This window comes from Chelmon rostratus, chromosome 16, assembly GCF_017976325.1.
Source record: "Chelmon rostratus isolate fCheRos1 chromosome 16, fCheRos1.pri, whole genome shotgun sequence".
NCBI lineage: Eukaryota > Metazoa > Chordata > Actinopteri > Chaetodontiformes > Chaetodontidae > Chelmon > Chelmon rostratus.
Genome location: NC_055673.1, coordinates 22,711,926 through 22,730,951, shown reverse-complemented (window position 1 = coordinate 22,730,951; position 19,026 = coordinate 22,711,926). Strand labels below are relative to the sequence as shown.

Genomic DNA, 19,026 nt, shown 5'->3' with positions numbered 1-19,026 from the left:
AGGGAACGTGGTCACAGGATTTATTTTGATCTCTGTTTCACTGTTGTTTGCCAACATTTGCTTCCCCTTATATTCTCTAACAAATGTGTTTCCCCGGCAATGAAACCTTTTTTGTCTGCTTGTCCTTCTTCCACTGAACAAAACAATCATGTTGGTAGAAATTAGATTCACAAACAGCAAGAAGACTAACGGTGAAGCCAGACGTCCTGCTCATAGAATCAGCGGATACTTGTGGTTTGAGACCAGTAATAATGAGCCTGACTCCTTAGGGAAACTAGGAGTCAGGCTAGGAGAACTAGGAGAAACAAATAGTTCAGCCTCACTGCTGACCAGATAATAAAGTGCGACACAGTTTAAGCTGAATCATGGTCCAGATGAAGCAGCCCAATGGGGCAACATGGAAATGGATGCAAAATACACTCTATGTGATCACAGCCTGCTGCAGAAAAATCTCTGGCATCTATCAGCAACCTAATTTTCCCAATTTGTTTTGACAGTGAGGTAAACTGATTTAGCGAGGAGATACAGCCACCAAATGAGTTGATTTCATAGACTGGCTTATTCTAAATCTAATCTTGTACGTCGGGTCTCGGCGGTTCATGTCGAGACTGCGAGTTAAACAGACGCGGCCGGTCTGATGAGTGTGCATCAAAGGCTTCTGCCGCTGTGCTTCCCTCCTTTGAGGAAACAGTTGAACAGACTCGGCTGTCGATATGGAGAGAAGCTTTGCATTCTGGCGGTGTGGATGTACACGCATTCATGTAGAGACATGAACCAAGAAGTGTTATAAAAGACAAAAACAGTTTTAAATATAGGAACAAATATAAAATATTAGACTTCCATAATGTCTATATGCAATAACATTCTAGATAACTTTTTGAAGGACTTACAATTAGTCCCACTTTAAACCTTGATGTATCGCCTCAAAGATAATATTTAAGACAATGAAAAAAGCACCACAAAATTCATCATAGAAACAGAGATCTAACCATACAATGGTATGTACAATGAACGTATGCCAACAATACAAGAGGTGAAGAAATGAGAGGGAAGAGAGAGAGAGGAGTAAAACCACTTATCAAACTCCCGTCATGCAGATAAGAATTTACACAGGAGACCTGAGGAGTATCGTCTCTGGTGGTTTGCAGGGCAACGCCCTCCCTGTGACAGCGCCTGTCCCAGAGACACCACGCCAAATAAGAGCTCAATTCAGAATTATACACAAAGCACTGATCCTTTGAGGCCTCCGTGTTGACGTTTTCTTTTTAAGGGAGGGAATTTTACTGGGATGGGGGAGAAAAATAGGACGAGGATATAAAGATAACGTAATACCAAGCGAAGGAGTTGGGGTAAAGGGGTTGTAGGTGGTTGGCGCCTTGCCCGGCTGTTCCTTCTTTGTGCAAAGGAATGTCAGAGAGTTTTGGGGGCACCTGCAGGTTCCTCCTACGGCTCGTCGCTGGGCGGTGTGGCCGTAGCCCCCTCGGCGTCCAAGGACTCCGGCGACTCAACGGCGGCGGTGTCCTCGTTGGGACTGCCCTTACTGCTGGGACTGGCCCCCGCCTCGGCTGAAGTGCTGCTGCTGCTGCTGCTGCTGCTGCTGCTGCTGCTGCTGCTGCTGCTGGTGCTGCCGCCGCCGCCGCCGCTGCTGCTGCTGCTCTGGCCATCCTGGCCCTCCGAGTTCTCCAGCATCTCCTGGATGAGCGGTGGCATGGAACCTGGGATCTCCATCTTCAGAGAGATGACCCGCTCTGCTCCTGCAGGAAGAGGGCCAAACATCAAAACTGGAGCATGAAAGTTCATTCGTTGCTTTAGAGGATACCAAATAAAGAGGAGACAACCAAACCAAAGAGTAAAACCTAGAATAAATGATTTACACAAACAAAACCAGTCCAAACTCTAAAAGCACAAGCATGAACATAAGTCAGCGATGCAACCAGATTAACCTCTGCAACATGACAAGCAATTTTAAAAGTTGGGATTTAAAGAAAGATACAAAGAGGACAGGGAAAGTAGCTGGACGTCTACAACAATTTCTTCAGGCAAGTCATTTCACTGTCAAGGGGCCCAGGTCTGCAGAGGGGCAAGAGGGTCATTGAGGATCTCAAAGTACACTCAGGATCATATGGGGTTAAAGGCTAAGCACGATGAGCCAGTCCAGAATGCGCATTAAAAGTTAGCCACAGAACCTAAAATCACTCAGGATCGTACAGGTAGCCAGTTTCAGAAGCTAAAAACGAGCTTATGGTCTCCCTTTATGTTCTTTGTCATTACTGCTCTGAGCTCACATACAGTCTAGATATGTTTAAACATTAAATGGCCTTATGGAGTTTATAAAGTGGAATGACATGTTGAACAGAGTAGTTTGTTTGAAGCATACTGAGGCCTTTAGCATTCATGAGGAAAATAAGTCTATTATTCACTCTCCTTCATTAGTTACAGCAGACTAACTCTCCGAACTGAATCATCAGCATAAATGGTGACCAACTGTTTTAGAAAATGCCTGTTTTTTTGGATGAGTGAGCCTAAAAACTTACAATGAGCAGTTATCTACAACTCAAAAGGTGTATTTTTACAAGACACATCCACTTGCCAAGCTAAAAATTCTGCTACATGTGACGCTAACACCGAGCGTAAGCTAAAGTACACTTTAAACACATCTCATAACACAACATGCATCTTAAATCTAAATTACTTTCAGCCACTCTGGCCGTGTTGATTGTGCACAGCACCAACAGGCTTCTCCTCCTTCTCACAAACTATATACAACATAAAGCTACAGGATGGTTACATTAGCTGGGAGACTCCTGCGTTTCTACTTGAAGTAACATTAAGGAGTTTGTTAAAAGGAAAAGAAAAATACTTGAACCAGCTGCTCGTCACACTTCACAACTCTTCAGAGGAGGCTGCCAATATTAAATGTTTATATTGTCTGAGACGACTTGGCAATCGCACGCACTTTATGCAGTGATTTTTCCAAGTGTGTGGAAGTGTGCAGCGTCTGAACGTCTCTCTCAAACTCAAAGAATGTTCAAATGCTCGTTGTCCTCATTTGTACAAATCATGTCAAGACACACCAAAATTTGCCTCCCGCTTTCCAATGTGACCACTGAGACCAGGTTCGAATGCTCGCTGCGGCTGAACGACCTGTCACCCCACTGCAGGTTTCTGGCTTCAATCACCTAGCTGTAAGGTGAGCCGTCCTACCTTTAGCGCTGATGCTGCGCAGGTCTGTGATCTTCATCAGGGTTTTGGGGAACATGTGCGGTTTGCTGGGCCGCCGCTTCCTCACGTAGATCTTCAGAGCTTCCAGGAGTGGCTCCTGGAGCTGGTCTACCTTGGAGGGCTCCTCCAGGTCCTGACGGTCTGACACACACACACACACACGCACACACACACATGCACCAAATCAAGTCAGACTTAAGGCTCAACAATGACGAATCCATATCTTGGTTTTATCTGATTCAGACAAGCTAGAGGCTAATGCATGTATCACAGCATGAAGTCTGGTTTGATTAAGAAGGAACAGTTCATCTCTTTATGTCAACTCATTTGCTGCAGAGATATTGCAGAGATGGCTACAATTAGATAACTTGGGCAGAAAACTAATTTGAATCCTTTTTTTGAGAAGGAGTGTTAAGCTCTGATAACCGAGGTTTTAAAGTCATAAACAGCAGGGAAGCAACAACATCTCAAATCCAATCAGCAGACGTGCTTTTCAAAGCGATGCGTCTTTACAGAGAGCACTTTTCTGCACTCAGTGACTACTGGGACGACTCAGTGGTCAAACGCACCAGTGCCTCTGCTCTCTGAAGAGGGACGCTGGCTCAAACCCTCCATCAAAAGATGTTTTGGACCTGTTAGCAGGCGGCTTCCTTTGACTCCAGAGTCCCTGTGCTGGTCATCATGTTTAAGGCTATTTGACTTTATCATACATCATATTCAGCCACCAGCAACGTGGAAAAGACCAACCTCAATTTTAGTTTCATCACTAAAATATCACTGTTCTCACTAAAATAAAAGCCAGTCCAACAGGGAAAGAAGCACGAGCAGTGAGCCGATCAGGCAGGTCGGCCAAACTTATTTGCAAGAGAAAATGAGGGAGGACTTCAACTTGTGCTCACTCAATGATTCTCTGTGAAATGACAGATTATAAACCACATTACAGATGGGTTCACTCGTGGTTTAACCTCCAGACACAGTAGTAGCTAATGTAGAAAAACTTGTTTACACCCTGTCTGATCGTCTCTGGCTTGGGGTTGTTTCTCTGTTGGACCTCTTCTTAGAGTTGTCATGTGCTCTGAAATCTTTACTTTAGTGAGTACAGTGTTATCAGAATTGATAAAAATGATGGCCAAAGCTACAAAATAAAACCCAAGCTGTGATAAACTGTGGTTCTCCCTCAAGGAAATTCATGTTTTTCCACACTGTCACTGTCAACACTGGGAGGAACATTGAAAGCCTCGTTTTGCAGCTGCACCGTTCCATCACAGTGAGATATTCTGGATGCCTCGTGCAACATTTTATATGAATTTCCCGAAAATTCTGCTGCACATGTTTGCTCTTTGGAAACTTAAGAAGTAAACTGTAATTGAAATGACAGCTGCACATGTTTTTTTTTTTTTTACCAATTCGTCTTAAGAAATTATTCATATGCCCTCATGTGCATATACATATACAAAACGTATGTGCAAAGACCTCGGGCTGTAATTTTAGTAGCAGTGATGGCAAATCTCAGTCTGGTTCTGTGTGGAAATGTAAACTCATGTTTAGATGAAGATGGTCTGAGGTGTCTGCAGTCTGAGTCAGTCAGTTTAAGTGAGTGAGTATCACACTTGATTCTTTTTCTTCTTGTACCTCCATTGTAGCTCAACAAAGAACCACTGAGGGAAATTTGTACCAAAAAGACTCGATCACTTGATCTGTCTACTGTTTTAAATACGTTTCTGTCAGTGCGAACAAATTTCAGATTGACTGACCCAGTGGTGGTTCAGTGAGGTTCATGGTGTGGACTGACAGAAAATAAAAGACAGCAAACCAGCAAACCAGGTGTTCTTTCGGTTCTCCGAGTGATAATCTTTAAATAAGTTTTATATCGTGAATGATAATGTTTTAGATACATGTCTGTTTTGAAAATGTCACTGAAGCTTACATTTCATGTTGGGTCTGTGGTCTATTTCATCTGGCCAGAAGGTGGCAGTGTGTGCACTGAAATCAGCAGCTGTCGGACCTGCTGTCAAGGTATGTGATTACAGATGCAATCAGAGGTGTCTCGCACTGTCCATGGATTATGCAAGAGCCTGTAATATTTGCCAAGGCTCTGGGGATTGAGTATGTAAATATATAGTGGTGAATGAAAACGCAGCGGCGATGGGGCCTGAAAATGACGGGCAGAGGGGAGAGTGATAATGAGAACAGAAGCTGTGCAACCTTTGGTGGACTACAGTAAAACTTTGTGTGTGTGTGTGAGGGGGACGAGGACAGAGGCTTGTGTGTTAATGTGTGTGTAGCCTGACATGAACAAGCCGGAGAGACAAACAACCAGGGCAGGATCACTTCTTGTTGGAGGGCAGTTCAAACAAAGCACTCAGCTAAGTGACGCTGCTATGACATACCTGTACGTCATCCCTCCCTCTCCTCTCCTCTCCTCTCCTCTCCTCTCCTCTCCTCTCCTCTCCTCTCCCTCCTTTCCTCTCTCTCCTCTCCTCTCCTCCCCTCTCTTCTCCTCTCCTCTTCTCCCCTCTCTCCTCTCTCTCCTCTCCTTTCCCCTCTCTCCTCTCCTCTCTCTCCACTCTTTCCCCCTCTCTCCTCTCCTCTCCTCTCCTCTCCTCTCCTCTCCTCTCCTCTCCTCTCCTCTCCTCCCCGCTCTTCTTGTCTCCTCTCCTCTCCTCTCCTCTCCTCTCCTCTCTCTCGTCTGTTCTCCTCTCCTCTCCTCTCGTCTCCTCTCCTCCCCTCCCTTCTTGTCTCCACTCCTCTCCCTCCTCTCCTCTCCTTTCCCCTCTCTCCTCTCCTCTCCTCCCCTCTCTTCTTGTCTCCTCTCCTCTCCTCTCCTCTCCTCTCCTCTCCTCTCCTCTCCTCTCCTCTCCTCTCCTCTCCTCTCTCTCGTCTGTTCTCCTCTCCTCTCCTCCCCTCTCTTCTTGTCTCCTCTCCTCTCCTCTCCTCTCCTCTCCTCTCCTCTCCTCTCCTCTCCTCTCCTCTCCTCTCCTCTCATGTTTGGCAGTCAGGATAGTGCTGCCTCACTGATAGCAACCTGTGGTTGACCTGGTTTCAGGCTCCCGCGGAGGCTGGCTTACTTTCATCCCAAACTGGGCTGCAGCTCCACTCAATATTTAACTGGAGGAATCAATACGGGCTGAGTACGTTGAATGGAGTGCAGTCAAGCATGTTTTGAATGTGAAGTGGATCAGTTTATTCATTCCACTTGATGTACTCCAAGACTACACAATCAACTCTGTTTATATCTTTAAATCAGAACTGATACTAAATATATGATGTAATCAGGCTGCAAAAAGCCTTTAATTTGACATATCTATCTTACAGAATGCAGGAGTGTTTTGACAGACACTGATGTTTCTTAGCTGAAACTCTTTCACAAAAGTGTTACCCAACCTGGGGTTTGGAACCCCAACAAGAGGTCACAAGCGAAATCTGCAGGGTCACAAGATGATCAGATAAAAGCATCTAAAATCTTTCTTATTTGTTTTGTTTCACTTGCACATACGTTGTGAGAACGTTGTTTTTGTGTCTTTGTATGCAGAGAAATTCTTTGCACATATGCAACCAAATCACTTCATTCTAAAGCGAGTCTATGTAATGTTTGCTGCAGCTCAGGCTCATACAGCAGCCACAGGTGGCAACTACAGGATAACTGCACCCTGGATTTCCTCTCATTTCCCAAGAGCCTCTTGAATCAGTTGCTTTAAAGATGTCATCATTAGGTGAGCTGACTGAGTGGAACGGGACCACAAACAGGAAATACCCGTTTCCTCCTGGTGAGGTTTACTCGTTGGTTCACTTTTTGTGCTAAAACCTTTGAAATGTTCTTCTGAAACGCAACGGAAGTGTGGAGAGAGAAAAGTCATCCAACTAGATCAGTAATGTCAGTTAATCTGCCATTTCTACGTAAAGCTCAGCCTCTGTAAACGATTGGTCACACGTATCGAGTAAGACTGACACACAGAACTGTATGAGTGTAGTGAATTGAGCAGAGTATGTTATGGTCATGTATTGTAGAAGTCACATATGCAACATGTGATGACAGCTCTAATATCTGTGTGCTTTATGTCCTCTGTGAGCTACATTGTTCTACCCTGCTGCCCCCCCTCCCACTATATTGCTCTGCCCCGGCTTGCCCACCTCCAGAGATGAGACAGATGGCGCTGAGCAGGCCTGTCTCTGTGTCGTCCATCTCAATGGGCAACAGCTGGTTGGCAAAAGTGAACACCAAGTCGGTGAGCGGGCCGAAGCCGGCGTTGTGCATCTGCGTCCGGTTGAGGGTCAGCCCGTCCGAAAAGGTCATGGTGTCCTGGTCGGGGGTGTACCTCGTGCAGATGCGCAGAATCTGATGAGCAGGGAAGGAAGGCAGGGAGAGGATTAGCCATCAGGGATTCAGTGGACAGGAAGCTCAGTCATATAAAGTTAGCGTACCTGCAAACAGGTACGATTCCTCCAGTATGTCAAGGCCATCTCACAGCGCCCTGCTGGGAAACTCTCGTAATTTGCATGGCCCTCAAACTTTCTTTTGAATTAATGTCACACATGGATCCACAAGTTTGAAATGTTTGCCTGACATCAGTCAGTTACACAATCAGCACACACAATCCACACAATCCACACAATCCATACAATTTCAACCCATCTGTCAACCTGGCAACCCACAACCCCATTCTAGAGGCGTGTGCGCAGCTGCTCTGTGCTCAGGCAGACAGGCCAGCTAACTCAATGTTAGCTGCTGTCAAAATGTCAGGGCAGGACGGAGTTTCACCTAAAAAAAACCCCTAAATAACACCAGAAAAAGTTGCTGCAGCTTGAACCACCTGATGCGCTAAAAGTGATGTCTGATTGTCATTTTCAGAGCATTATTTATATATGCTGCATCGTTCCAGCTGCACCCGTGACGGGCAGGTAGACTCCAGAACGAGACTCGACGTCAGTCGTCTGAACCAGGTCTAACAAGTTTCCCATAAAAGAGCAGCAGCAACAACAAGCACGACCACAACAATGACCTTCCACACACTCAAAGAGAATAACCTTTGGGTCTCCCTGCTGCACTGCATGTGTGTGTTTGTGAGTGTGTGTGTGTGTGTGTGTACACCTAATGAAGCAACTGCTGGTGGATGTGAAGCCTACAGTAGCCTTTGAAGCTATTTGAGTGGGCTGGCTCTGACAGTGAGTGGCAGGCGTGTCTGCAACATGAAACAGAATAAAACATGGCTACTGGCGGTGACTCGCACCGGCTGGCCAGGCCTGCGTTTAGACACACACACACGCGCACGCACACACACCACACACACACACACACACACACACACACACACACACACACACACACACACACACACACACATGTTTGATCTTTCTTCTGACACTCCCTCACCCAGCCATTGTGCACAACATCTACGCCCTTCACCACAGAAATGCGCTGGTGAGCGGATGCTGATGGCTGAGCGAGAGCCAGAAAGTCATCACAGCTGGCCTTCAACTTCTCACCTCACTGTCCCTGGGAGTTCACTTTACTGCTTTGTCACATCTGACAAGTATGACTTGGTCAATACAAACTCCACAATCCATCCAATCATATGCTGCTGCCACTGAAACTACACTGGTAAAAAAAACTAACACACTCTGAGCAGCAAACACCGCATGTACAGCAAACTAATCCTCGTTTTCATCAGCATTCATTAATCCAGGTTGTGTCTGGATATGAATTAGCTACTTTGCATTTACACCTCACATAAATATGCATCTTCATGCATAAATCATTGATTTTGCATTTCCTCACCAAAATGCAGATCATCCTGAATGCTGCACCACCTTTTCTCTCAATCTGCACATCCTTTAAGGGCACATATACCAGGCTACAAGGTGTATTTCCTATTTTTTAGAAAAACAACCTTTAAAAATGTGTAACTAATGGCCTTATTAACGGCTAATAAATCATTCACTAATACTTAATACGTATATTATTAATAAGACTCTCAACATTTGGGTTTGTTGTAGGTGTAGACCTTTAGATGCTGTTTGTCCTTTTTGTTTTAACGCAGTTATGAGCAGCTCTAAAGGTGTTTGAAACCAAACCAAGTCCTACATGTTAATAACACATTAATAAAGGTTTCTTAAACATAACTCACTCAGTACTTTTAAAGGTGACTAATTATGGGTTTTTACTATTACTATTTACTATTACTATTAACTCTGCAATAAAGGATTAGTAAATAATTTTGTAAGAATCACTATTTTCTTATATTCCTTAGTTAATTCATAATCCTCATATATTTGTTGTTAATTTGTGAATTTAGTAAATATATATATATGTATATATATGTATATATATATGTATACACACACATATATAGGAGAGGGGATATATATATATATATATATATATATATATATATATATATATATATATATATATATCACTATATATCACTGCACTGCAATTTCCCAGGTTGGGATAAATAAAGTCTATCTATCTATCTATCTATCTATCTATCTGACCATTTTAGGAAATAACCTAAACTCTTTAACTTTCTGAACGTGTTTTCCAAACTTCCAAGCAGGCATCATTTCCATTCATTTCACTGAAATATGAAAATCAACTTGCAGACAGATGAAACTTGCGAAATCATCACAGTGAAAATTAGCCTTGCTTCTATTTTTGTCAGTTACATAATCACGGATGTGTGGAAGTCTGGAAAGTGTGTGTATGTTTAAAGGCAACGTGGAGCTGACGTCACCCCAGACACTGGAGGAGCGGTGCGTTCATGTGCACCTCGGTCTGACCTCCCTCAAAAGAGTCACTGACATACACACTAATAATGTGATGCAGGAGCTCATTGTTAGCTAACCTCTAACTGTCTGTGGAAGCGTGAGGTGAGCATCAGTACATTCAGTTTGTGCGGTGACATTATACAGTAACTGGAACCTTTGCTCCTCGTTAAGACTGAAGAGAACAAGAGAAAGTTAAACTCTCGCACTCTGACCAGTTATCCCAAATATAAGACAGCTGTTTGTAAAGTCAAGAGAGGATGTTTCCACTGAAGAAATGCTGCTGGTTCGCCACAGAACTATTAGATACTGACGAGTGGCCAGCTGCTGCTCGCTCCCTCCATCATACGCTGAACCTGGAGTCTCAGCTCTAACCAGTCACACCGGGTTTCAAATTTCCGCTTAATTCAATCTACAAATTAGAACAAGCGAGAGACAGTCCCGGCAGGTTGTATCACCTCTTGTGCACCATTTGCAAAATAAGGCACTCTTTCTGAAGTTTGTATTCGCTGTGAAAAAAGTCTTCAAACTATGAATGAATCATTCATGAACACTTCATATCTCAGCCATGGATGAGGGATAAAGCAACAGCTGTCGCCTCGCTTCTTATTTATGGCTTATAAGTGATCTATAAAACATGAGTAAACAATTTATTAACGATTAATAAAGCCATTTAATTAAAACTTTTAATTGAGGTTGACTTACAGGAAAGTGGTACCAAGACTTGAATGTTACTGACACTTTAATTTGACTGTTTTTGTTCAATTTGTTATAGTTCATATGAAGAAATTCATAGAGCATGAAAAATATTCACATCATCATACAGCAGATATTGAAATTGAATGATACTGTTCTTAATTAAGGGAGTTGTTTGATGAAAGGTGACACCGCTCTCATGTTTGTGCATTAAATATGAAGCTGCTCATACTAGTTTAGCTTCTAATAGCCTGCTAGAATTACAAGTACACAGAGAATAGACTCTGAACTGCAGTACAGTCACAACAAGCCTGTCGTCCCTTCTCTTCCGTCCTCTCCCCCTGCTAATCGAATCACCGGCCCTCCACCCTCTTTACCCCCCGCAACAACCAACAGGCGAGCATGCATGAGAGGAACAGAAGAGGAAGAGAGACAGCCATTTGCCTTTTTCCATCTCATTAGCGCGGCTGCATCAGTACTGCACATCGCTCTGCTCAGCAACTCCTAAATAACAAACAAACGCTCAGCCGCCGACTCTGCGTGCGTTCAGTCTGCTCCACATCTGTACTCCATAAACACCACACAGCATCGCTAACAAATGCAGCAACTGCCCAGAATTAAAAAAAAAGACCAGACGACCATCCCAGAAAAAAAGATTAGAGGCTGAAAAACATTTTCGTGTGTAATCTAATCTCCACTGCAGACAGCTAGTCCATGAAGCATCAAACTGACTGATGATCAATTAATCAGATCTACTTGACTCTGACTGGCCAGCTGAGCAGGTCATCCAATAAGGTTTGAGGACTGGTTTAATGGGAGCTGGGTTGAGGTTAAGCCCGCCACTGCCCCGCAGAGTGACTCAGCGCGCAGTCTAAATGAATTAATGGATTCTTACGCAGAGAGGAACAGCAGGGAAAGTAGAAAATAAATATTAGAAAACACTGAAGCAGACAACTCCCTCTCTGGTAAAGAGGTATGTTTATATAACTGTGCTATGTCACTGCTGTGAGCAGCTCTGGGAAGATTTTTAGCTCTTTACTAAATATTTTACGGAGTTTAGACTCTGCAGAAGAAGCATCTAAACTGTGTATGTGACTCTGTTAAACTGGTTCACAGTATGATGACTAATGTACATAAAAGGCAGGAAAGAGACTTCGACTGGAACACTGTGACACACTCAGACATGTGGAAATATCCCAAGGCCTTTCTTTGAAGCTGATTGTTAGATTTCTGCTTCCAAACAGCTTCGAGTCACAATACTGTCGCAAATTTACCATCAAATATATACTTATACTCAAAAATATACTGTGAACGTTAGAGATGAAGCCAGCTGTTCTACACTGGCCCACATTAATTCGTCCAGAGGCGAGGCATGCAGAGTTTGAAGAAGACTGGATCGATGGCCTGCAAGTATACAAGTATTTTTCAGATATTCATATTTCAATTTGGAAACGGATTGGGTCAGACACAGTTACTGAATCAGCTTGTGTTTAAGAATCAACAGAAAAGTGAGCAGTGGAAATTCATTCTGACCTTTGCGGAACCGTGCACGGAGCTCACTGGTCTGTTCACTGTAGCTTTACAAATGATTCAAATAAACGAATAAAAGTGCTAAATAACTAATAAAGCCAGCATTTCAGAACGTAATGATGATAAAGTAACTTCTGAATTAGGCCCATATCTTTACGCCTGTAGCACTGTAAGCGTACACACCAACATATACTGGAGGCAAGACATGCAAGATTTCTTCATTATTGCAGCGGCTTAAATTTGTTGTTGGGCTAAAAAACTGTCCTTCAGCCAACCTGCCTCCAGTCAAAGAGTGATTTGCTTCCTGCTCTGTGATGTTTGAGCTTAACTGTGTACAATAATGCCATGTTGTCTTTATTTCTGTGTGAATGTACTGCTGCTGTGATGTTAATACAGCAGCTTGTTTTACTTTGGCTGAAGGCCTCCTGATGCAGGACTGCAGCACGTCAGAAACCACGATGCAGCCACGTCGACGACAGGAGGGCGAGTCTCATTCCCTAAACAACAGCTGTTTCCCTCCAGAATAAAAGCACCAGCACCCACCAGTATGTCCAGGCAGGCAGCTTTCAGGAGCGTGATCTGGTCGGCGATGGTCAGCCCTGTGAAGCCAGGCACTCTTTTGGCAAATTCCACGATCTTGATAATGCACTTGGTGGCCAGCTCGCTGAACTTGTCCCACAGGCCCAGGTCCAGCCTCACACGGTGGTCTGCGCTCGAGTTCTGCAACACACACACACACACGCAAACGAACACAAATTCAGAATAAGGCGTCAGGTGAAGAGGCAGCTTCTTTCGTTATTGCACAGACTGCTGCTAATGATCTCCTCAGTGCACCCTCTTCACTCTGCTCTATATGTGTCACACTTACATACAGTAAATAGGCTCCATAAGACCTGAGCTCTCAAAAACACTGGCAAGATTGTTGTTGTGAATACGCCGAGCTGTGGCTGGGCCCTGCAATAATGAGCATAACGGTGTCAGAGGGATGCTTCGGCAATGATGGGATGCAGAGACGGAGCTGTGACAGGTAGCACAGAGTAGTTTGAAGCCAGAGGTGCCATTAAAACAGCTATACGGTCCAGAACCTACACAAACACCAGAGGGGAGCGGGGATGGGTGGAAGCCAGGGAGCAATGAAGACATATCCGCAGATCGCAATGTGCGGAGAGAGGAAAAAAAGTGGAGTGGAAAAAGTGAAAGTGACACAAAGACACCAGAGAGAGCAAGGAAAGAGAGGAAATGACAGATGAAAGGGTGGGAAGCTAAGCATGTGGGAGCAGAGACGCACTGTGGGAGTGTGGAGGGAAGAGAGGCGTGTTTCTCTCATGGGAGAAGATGTGTAAGCTAAGGTGAGATTGATGCATCAGTATGTTGATTTACGGCCTTTGATGTAAAATCACACGACAGCCAGTGTCATCCACCTCTGATCTGTTCCTTCTGACTGTTGTTTTGGATCTTTGCAGAGAGAAGTCATTCTGCAACATCAGTTGTAAAGAATAACTCCAGTTTAATCCAACTTATTTGTCTCATTTTGGTCATCACTTCCAGCAGTTATCATAATGTACTTTTGGGGTTAATTGCTGAGATTGGATAAGACATTCATTGTGAGTTTCATCTTGGAAAAGGTGATGCTTATCTTCACATAACGGGAGAAAAAAGCCTCTTTCTCCTTCTCCTTCTTCTTCTTCTTCTTTGAAGAAGCCAGAATAAAGACACAGCCACGGGTCTTGGGTTGGGTCTGGTCTTAAAGGTGTGAGGGTTCAGATCTCCGTCTGATCTTCTGACTGCTTACGTTTCTTAACCCCATTGAACTTTTTTTTTTTTTAGTGATGCCACTGTGTTCACAGATCTCAGCTGAGTGTGAATTGCGTGTGATATCAATACTACCAATACAAATGATGTCCAGAGCTGCGAAAGTAGGCCCAAGTCTCCATTGACAAGAACTATCCTTCAATTCTGGTGATTAAAACTAAAATCAAGCAGTTATTCTGATCACTTTCCCAGAGCCAAAGGTGACAAAGTGGAGTAATGAAGAGGCTGATTTTCCATTCAGGGATTCAAGGCTGCACCAGATTTGCAAATATTCAAATGTTTCCCTCGTCTGGTCAACGCTGGAACGCCTCGGGAACAGCAGTCAGACCACGCTGGGACATCCAAACTCTCCAGTAATAACTCAGACTTTTGAAATTCTTCCAGTTCTTCAGCTTGACCTTATTTTTGAGTGAACACTGAACACGAGCTGCTCTGAGACTGAAACGACAGGAAACAGGCAGCAGCAGAGGAGAGAGAGGAAGACGAGGGAGAGACAAAGCCATCGGAGCAGAGGATATTGTGATGGGCAGACTCACAGAGACAGAGGGGAGAATGAGGAGCAGTTGGGGAATTGTTTGGGTGTAGCGAGGGGAAAGCCGTGGCGTGCTGGCTGATGGCGGCGATGGAGCATCTGATGATCATTTGTTTGTTTTCTGATGGTTTACATGGAATGGCCCATCTGTTCTCCATGAGTGAGTCTCTACATGTAGCAAGGACATACTCACAGAGGAGGAGGGGGCACACTGAGGAGGGACGCGCCTCTACACAATCTACTGTGTTCGCAGGCTGGACACCAGACAAGACAAGACAGGACCAACCTGCGTTTGCCCTGAGCTTAAAACAGGAACATCTGTTTCTTTTTTTTGGCCATTTCTGACTTTTCCTGAGCCTCAAGATGATCAAAACCACACAAGACAACAGTATCTCTTCCTGTATTCCAAGTCATTTCATTAAAACAGCTCAATAATGCAGTTCTGTCAGAACGTGCTTCAGCACAGCCGTGCTTTGAGCTAAATGCTAAGTCAGACAATCAACACAGTCATTTGGATTCGTTGAGAATACCACGAAATGTTGTGCCGATCCAGACGTTGAGATATTTCAGTCTGGACCAAAGTACAGGGCCAAGCAACCTAAAGACCGATGTGCTGCTAGCGTGGCTAAATTACAGGTTGGCATAGGTTAGTGCTACATTACTTTACAGTACATTCATCTATAAACCCTTCCATCCAAAGAGACTTACAGTAAGTAGTTATAGCACTATGTAGCACAGGCTGCTACCGTTATGAAAAGCTACATGAATATGAATATTTGAAAGTGACAGTTTAATCGTGACCTTCAAAATACCAGTTTGACAAAACGCCAAATCAAGTCTAATCTTTTTCAATAGCTTTCAACCACATCACAGGATGGAGTTTGCCAGTCTTCATCAGAGGATGGAGTTTGCCTGGTCTTCATCAGAGGTTGGAGTTTGCCTGGTCTTTATCAGAGGATGGAGAGTGCCTGGTCTTCATCAGAGGTTGGAGTTTGCCTGGTCTTCATCAGAGGTTGGAGAGTGCCTGGTCTTCATCAGAGGTTGGAGTTTGCCTGGTCTTCATCAGAGGTTGGAGTTTGCCTGGTCTTCATCAGAGGATGGAGAGTGCCTGGTCTTCATCAGAGGTTGGAGTTTGCCTGGTCTTCATCAGAGGTTGGAGTTTGCCTGGTCTTCATCAGAGGATGGAGAGTGCCTGGTCTTCATCAGAGGATGGAGAGTGCCTGGTCTGACTCAGAGGTTGGAGTTTGCCCGGTCTTCATCAGAGGATGGAGTGTGCCCGGTCTTCATCAGAGGACGGAGTTTGCCTGGTCTGACTCAGAACATCCTTGAACAGAGATGGCGGCACGATCTCCCCCTAATATATGAGCATGTGCTATCATGTGAGCAGAAGCAGAAACTGACTTGTGCACTATCCTAACTCTAGTCATGACCATACACCAGTCAGCCACCAGTCCAACTGGAAACACTTTTTGTTTTTAATTGGAAACATGTTTTGCTCTTGTAGTACAGGTGTCTGTTTTCCTCTTAGAGCCCACTTCTTCACTCCTTCGCTTTTCCATTATGCAGCAGAGCTCGAGCATATAAACAGCAAACAAGCATGTAGAAAGTGCTCTTGACAGCATCCAAAGGGTTTGTGTCACGGCCTGGGCCTGCAGAAACATTGACTGTTGCATCGGCTTTTATATTCAGATCACAAATACAACCGCAAAGAGACACTGACAAAAAGGGCGCTGTGTCTCCAAACAAACTCCCTGTTTATTCTGTAATGAAGTCAGTAGCATAAAGCACAGTATCTCCATTCAAACAGGATGTACAGCAGCCACAGACAAACATGATGTCTTTGTGTATTTTAGCCAATACTATCAATGTGACCTGTTTAAAATTGCAGATAGTTGGGATACTTAACTTGGTTATATCAGACTTCTCAACTTTTTTTTTAGAAAATGACAATAAACCCTGCTTTCTATCTTTCCAATTTTAAAGTGAGTATTATATAAACAGATAAATAATGCAGAAAACTGACAGAAGAAGCAATGGACTCTGGGAAGAGAAAGCATTACATAACTTAAGTATATCAAAACTCAGACAAAGGGAATATTAAAGCTGGACAGGAATAAGAAAATCGGTCTGCGGCGTCTCAAAAGTCCATCTTAAATTCTGATTTTCAAGTTTTCACAGTCAGACACATGTCTACCCTGCAGCTGTCAGAGGAGAGGCTGTAATATTTCTGTTAAAGCCGGTCACAGGGGTGTTGTGTAATCTATCCATTGAGGCTAAATATGATATGATTTGTTTGTCTGTGTTTTATTCTTGTCAGGGTAGAACAGGCTCTGGAACATCATTCAGACCAGCAGCCGTACGTCTGGAACCCAGTCAAAGGGAATTCTTGCATGTGGTCTTCAACACATGATTAGAATCAGAATCACTGTGTACTAGCTTGATCTTTGTCAGTGGAGACAGGTGACAATGATCCTTCCAACAACTCTAATGGCACTGTCAGTTTTTTCGTGTGCTTCTTTTTGTTCAATGGCGTCTTCACCTTCGTGCGCTCGGAGCCCGTACGCTCGCAAAGTCATGTGCTATGTTTGCAGGAGCAGCTATAAGAACTGTAAAATTTTAATTCCAAGTTAGAATTAGAATGACCTTTCGAGCTTTCAAAATCAGACAACAGCTGAGATTTTTAAACACAGAGGAAGCATCTCTGAAATTTAGAAAGTAATTAGTAATTATTTCTTAAAAAAAAAAGTTCAAGAAAAACTAGGGTGTGGCCAGCACGAACAAATAAAGGCTGGATAAAAACATTGACTGGGTGGGATTTCCTGTCCTCACATGGTTCAGTCAGCCTCATTTCCATTTCTCTTTTCAACAGAGGCACTGTTCTTCATTTATTCATATCTATAGCATCAATTAATTACTTACATTTTTTTGATCAGTGTTAAACTGAGGTCAATAAAACTCAACACCTCCAGCAGATGTTTCACATTAAAAGCACAAACAGCAGCAGCCAGAAGGCTTTTAATGTGAAAGAGTTCTTGAACAGGAGCTTAGCAGACGTCCAAGAAATGGCAAAGGAGACACGACAGAAATGAGCTTGGTGAGTGAAAACAGCTTTTCTCCTCCTTTAACTCTATTTTACTAATTAACCCTATTTAATTTAATTAATCATTTCATAAATGCTGCAGCAAAAGTGCATTAGTCTCAAATGTAATTCATGACAAGCAGGACATCAAACCATACACAAAAGACTTATTTCCATTGTTGTAAAGCAAGCTGACATATAATATACAACACACACACACACACACGCCAAGCATTAACAAGGGTCGCTGCGCCTCGCTGTAGACTATGTGTTAGCTTTGGCTGAACACTGAATGGATTTAGCCAAAACTGTGATGTTTATTGAGCTGCCATCAGAATTTTGATTAAACTGCATTTGAGTGTTAGGAGAGTTAATAGTCTTTTCATCTGCAAGAATTTAACAGCTCCTGTGAAAAACAAAACACACAAAAAAGCAGATATTTATTCCACCAAGGTTGTAGCCAAGATTTAGAAATGCTACGCAACCCAAACACACGGCTTAAAGTCTGACAAAACACCAAAAAAAAAAATAAAGCTCTCTATTGTTCTTATTCTTATTAATTGATTTTTTCATATTTATTAGTTCTGTTAAAGTTATGTAAAATGATTAGGGTCTAAAAACGTACTTTTCATTTCACAATCACATTTGAATTTGGTTCAATCCCTCAAAGCTCCCAGAAATTTCCAGAGGACATGATCTCTGGCTGTTGGTCACATGCAGGAAGGTGAGCCACAAACGAAAAGTCTGACCAACTAATGTGACGTCCATTACTGAAAATCCAACATGCACTCAATATTTTTGCATCGGTCTAAGCCCAGCCCCAGGAGCTCCTTCAGTGGGAGAGGGCTCGAATGCAGCAGCACCCTCCAGTCCCAAGCAGCACACTGAAGAGAGCGTGGAGGCAGCTGGAGCAGCCCCCTGCACCACAGCACATCAATCCGCCCGAGGTTGTTACTGGGAGGCAGTTAGCACCGCGGCTGCTGGACACTGTCACGAGGAGACAATCTATTGTGTGGCCCCCCGAGAGAGAGAGAGACGGAGATAAAGGGAGACAGAGAACAGCCGAGAGAGAGAGAGAGATCATTAAATATGATCTGGGGTTAAGTGAGAGGCACATTAGGGCCGTGCTTAAATCACAGACAACGAGCTGCAGTCGACACAATAGCACTACGGACGCACATTCCGCTGATTGACGTCCGATTTGATGGGGAGGGAGGAGGTGCCAAGACATGAGTGTGTGTGTGCATGCGCGCTACAAAGAGAGAGTGTGTTTGCACAATGCACATATGTCGGAGGGGGGGGTGGAGGTGGCTGATATTAAAGCAACTTATCTTGCTCTTCCCTCTGGGTGGAGAGGGAAAGCGGAGAAAAAGGGGGAGCCGAGGAGGAA

General features: G+C 43.9%; 1 protein-coding gene across 1 annotated transcript in view; it reads right to left on the bottom strand.

Annotated features, from left to right (window-relative positions):
- Window positions 1–1,443: 1,443 nt before the first annotated feature.
- Window positions 1,444–19,026, bottom strand: part of LOC121619114 (retinoic acid receptor beta-like) — a 109,540-nt gene continuing 91,957 nt past the window's right edge. The window contains exons 5-8 of the mRNA XM_041954724.1: window positions 12,757–12,933; window positions 7,354–7,558; window positions 3,205–3,363; window positions 1,444–1,754 (exon numbers count right to left, since the gene is read on the bottom strand). Of these exons, the coding sequence (XP_041810658.1) occupies window positions 1,444–1,754; window positions 3,205–3,363; window positions 7,354–7,558; window positions 12,757–12,933 (852 nt within the window). The remainder of the gene's footprint in view (window positions 1,755–3,204; window positions 3,364–7,353; window positions 7,559–12,756; window positions 12,934–19,026) is intronic.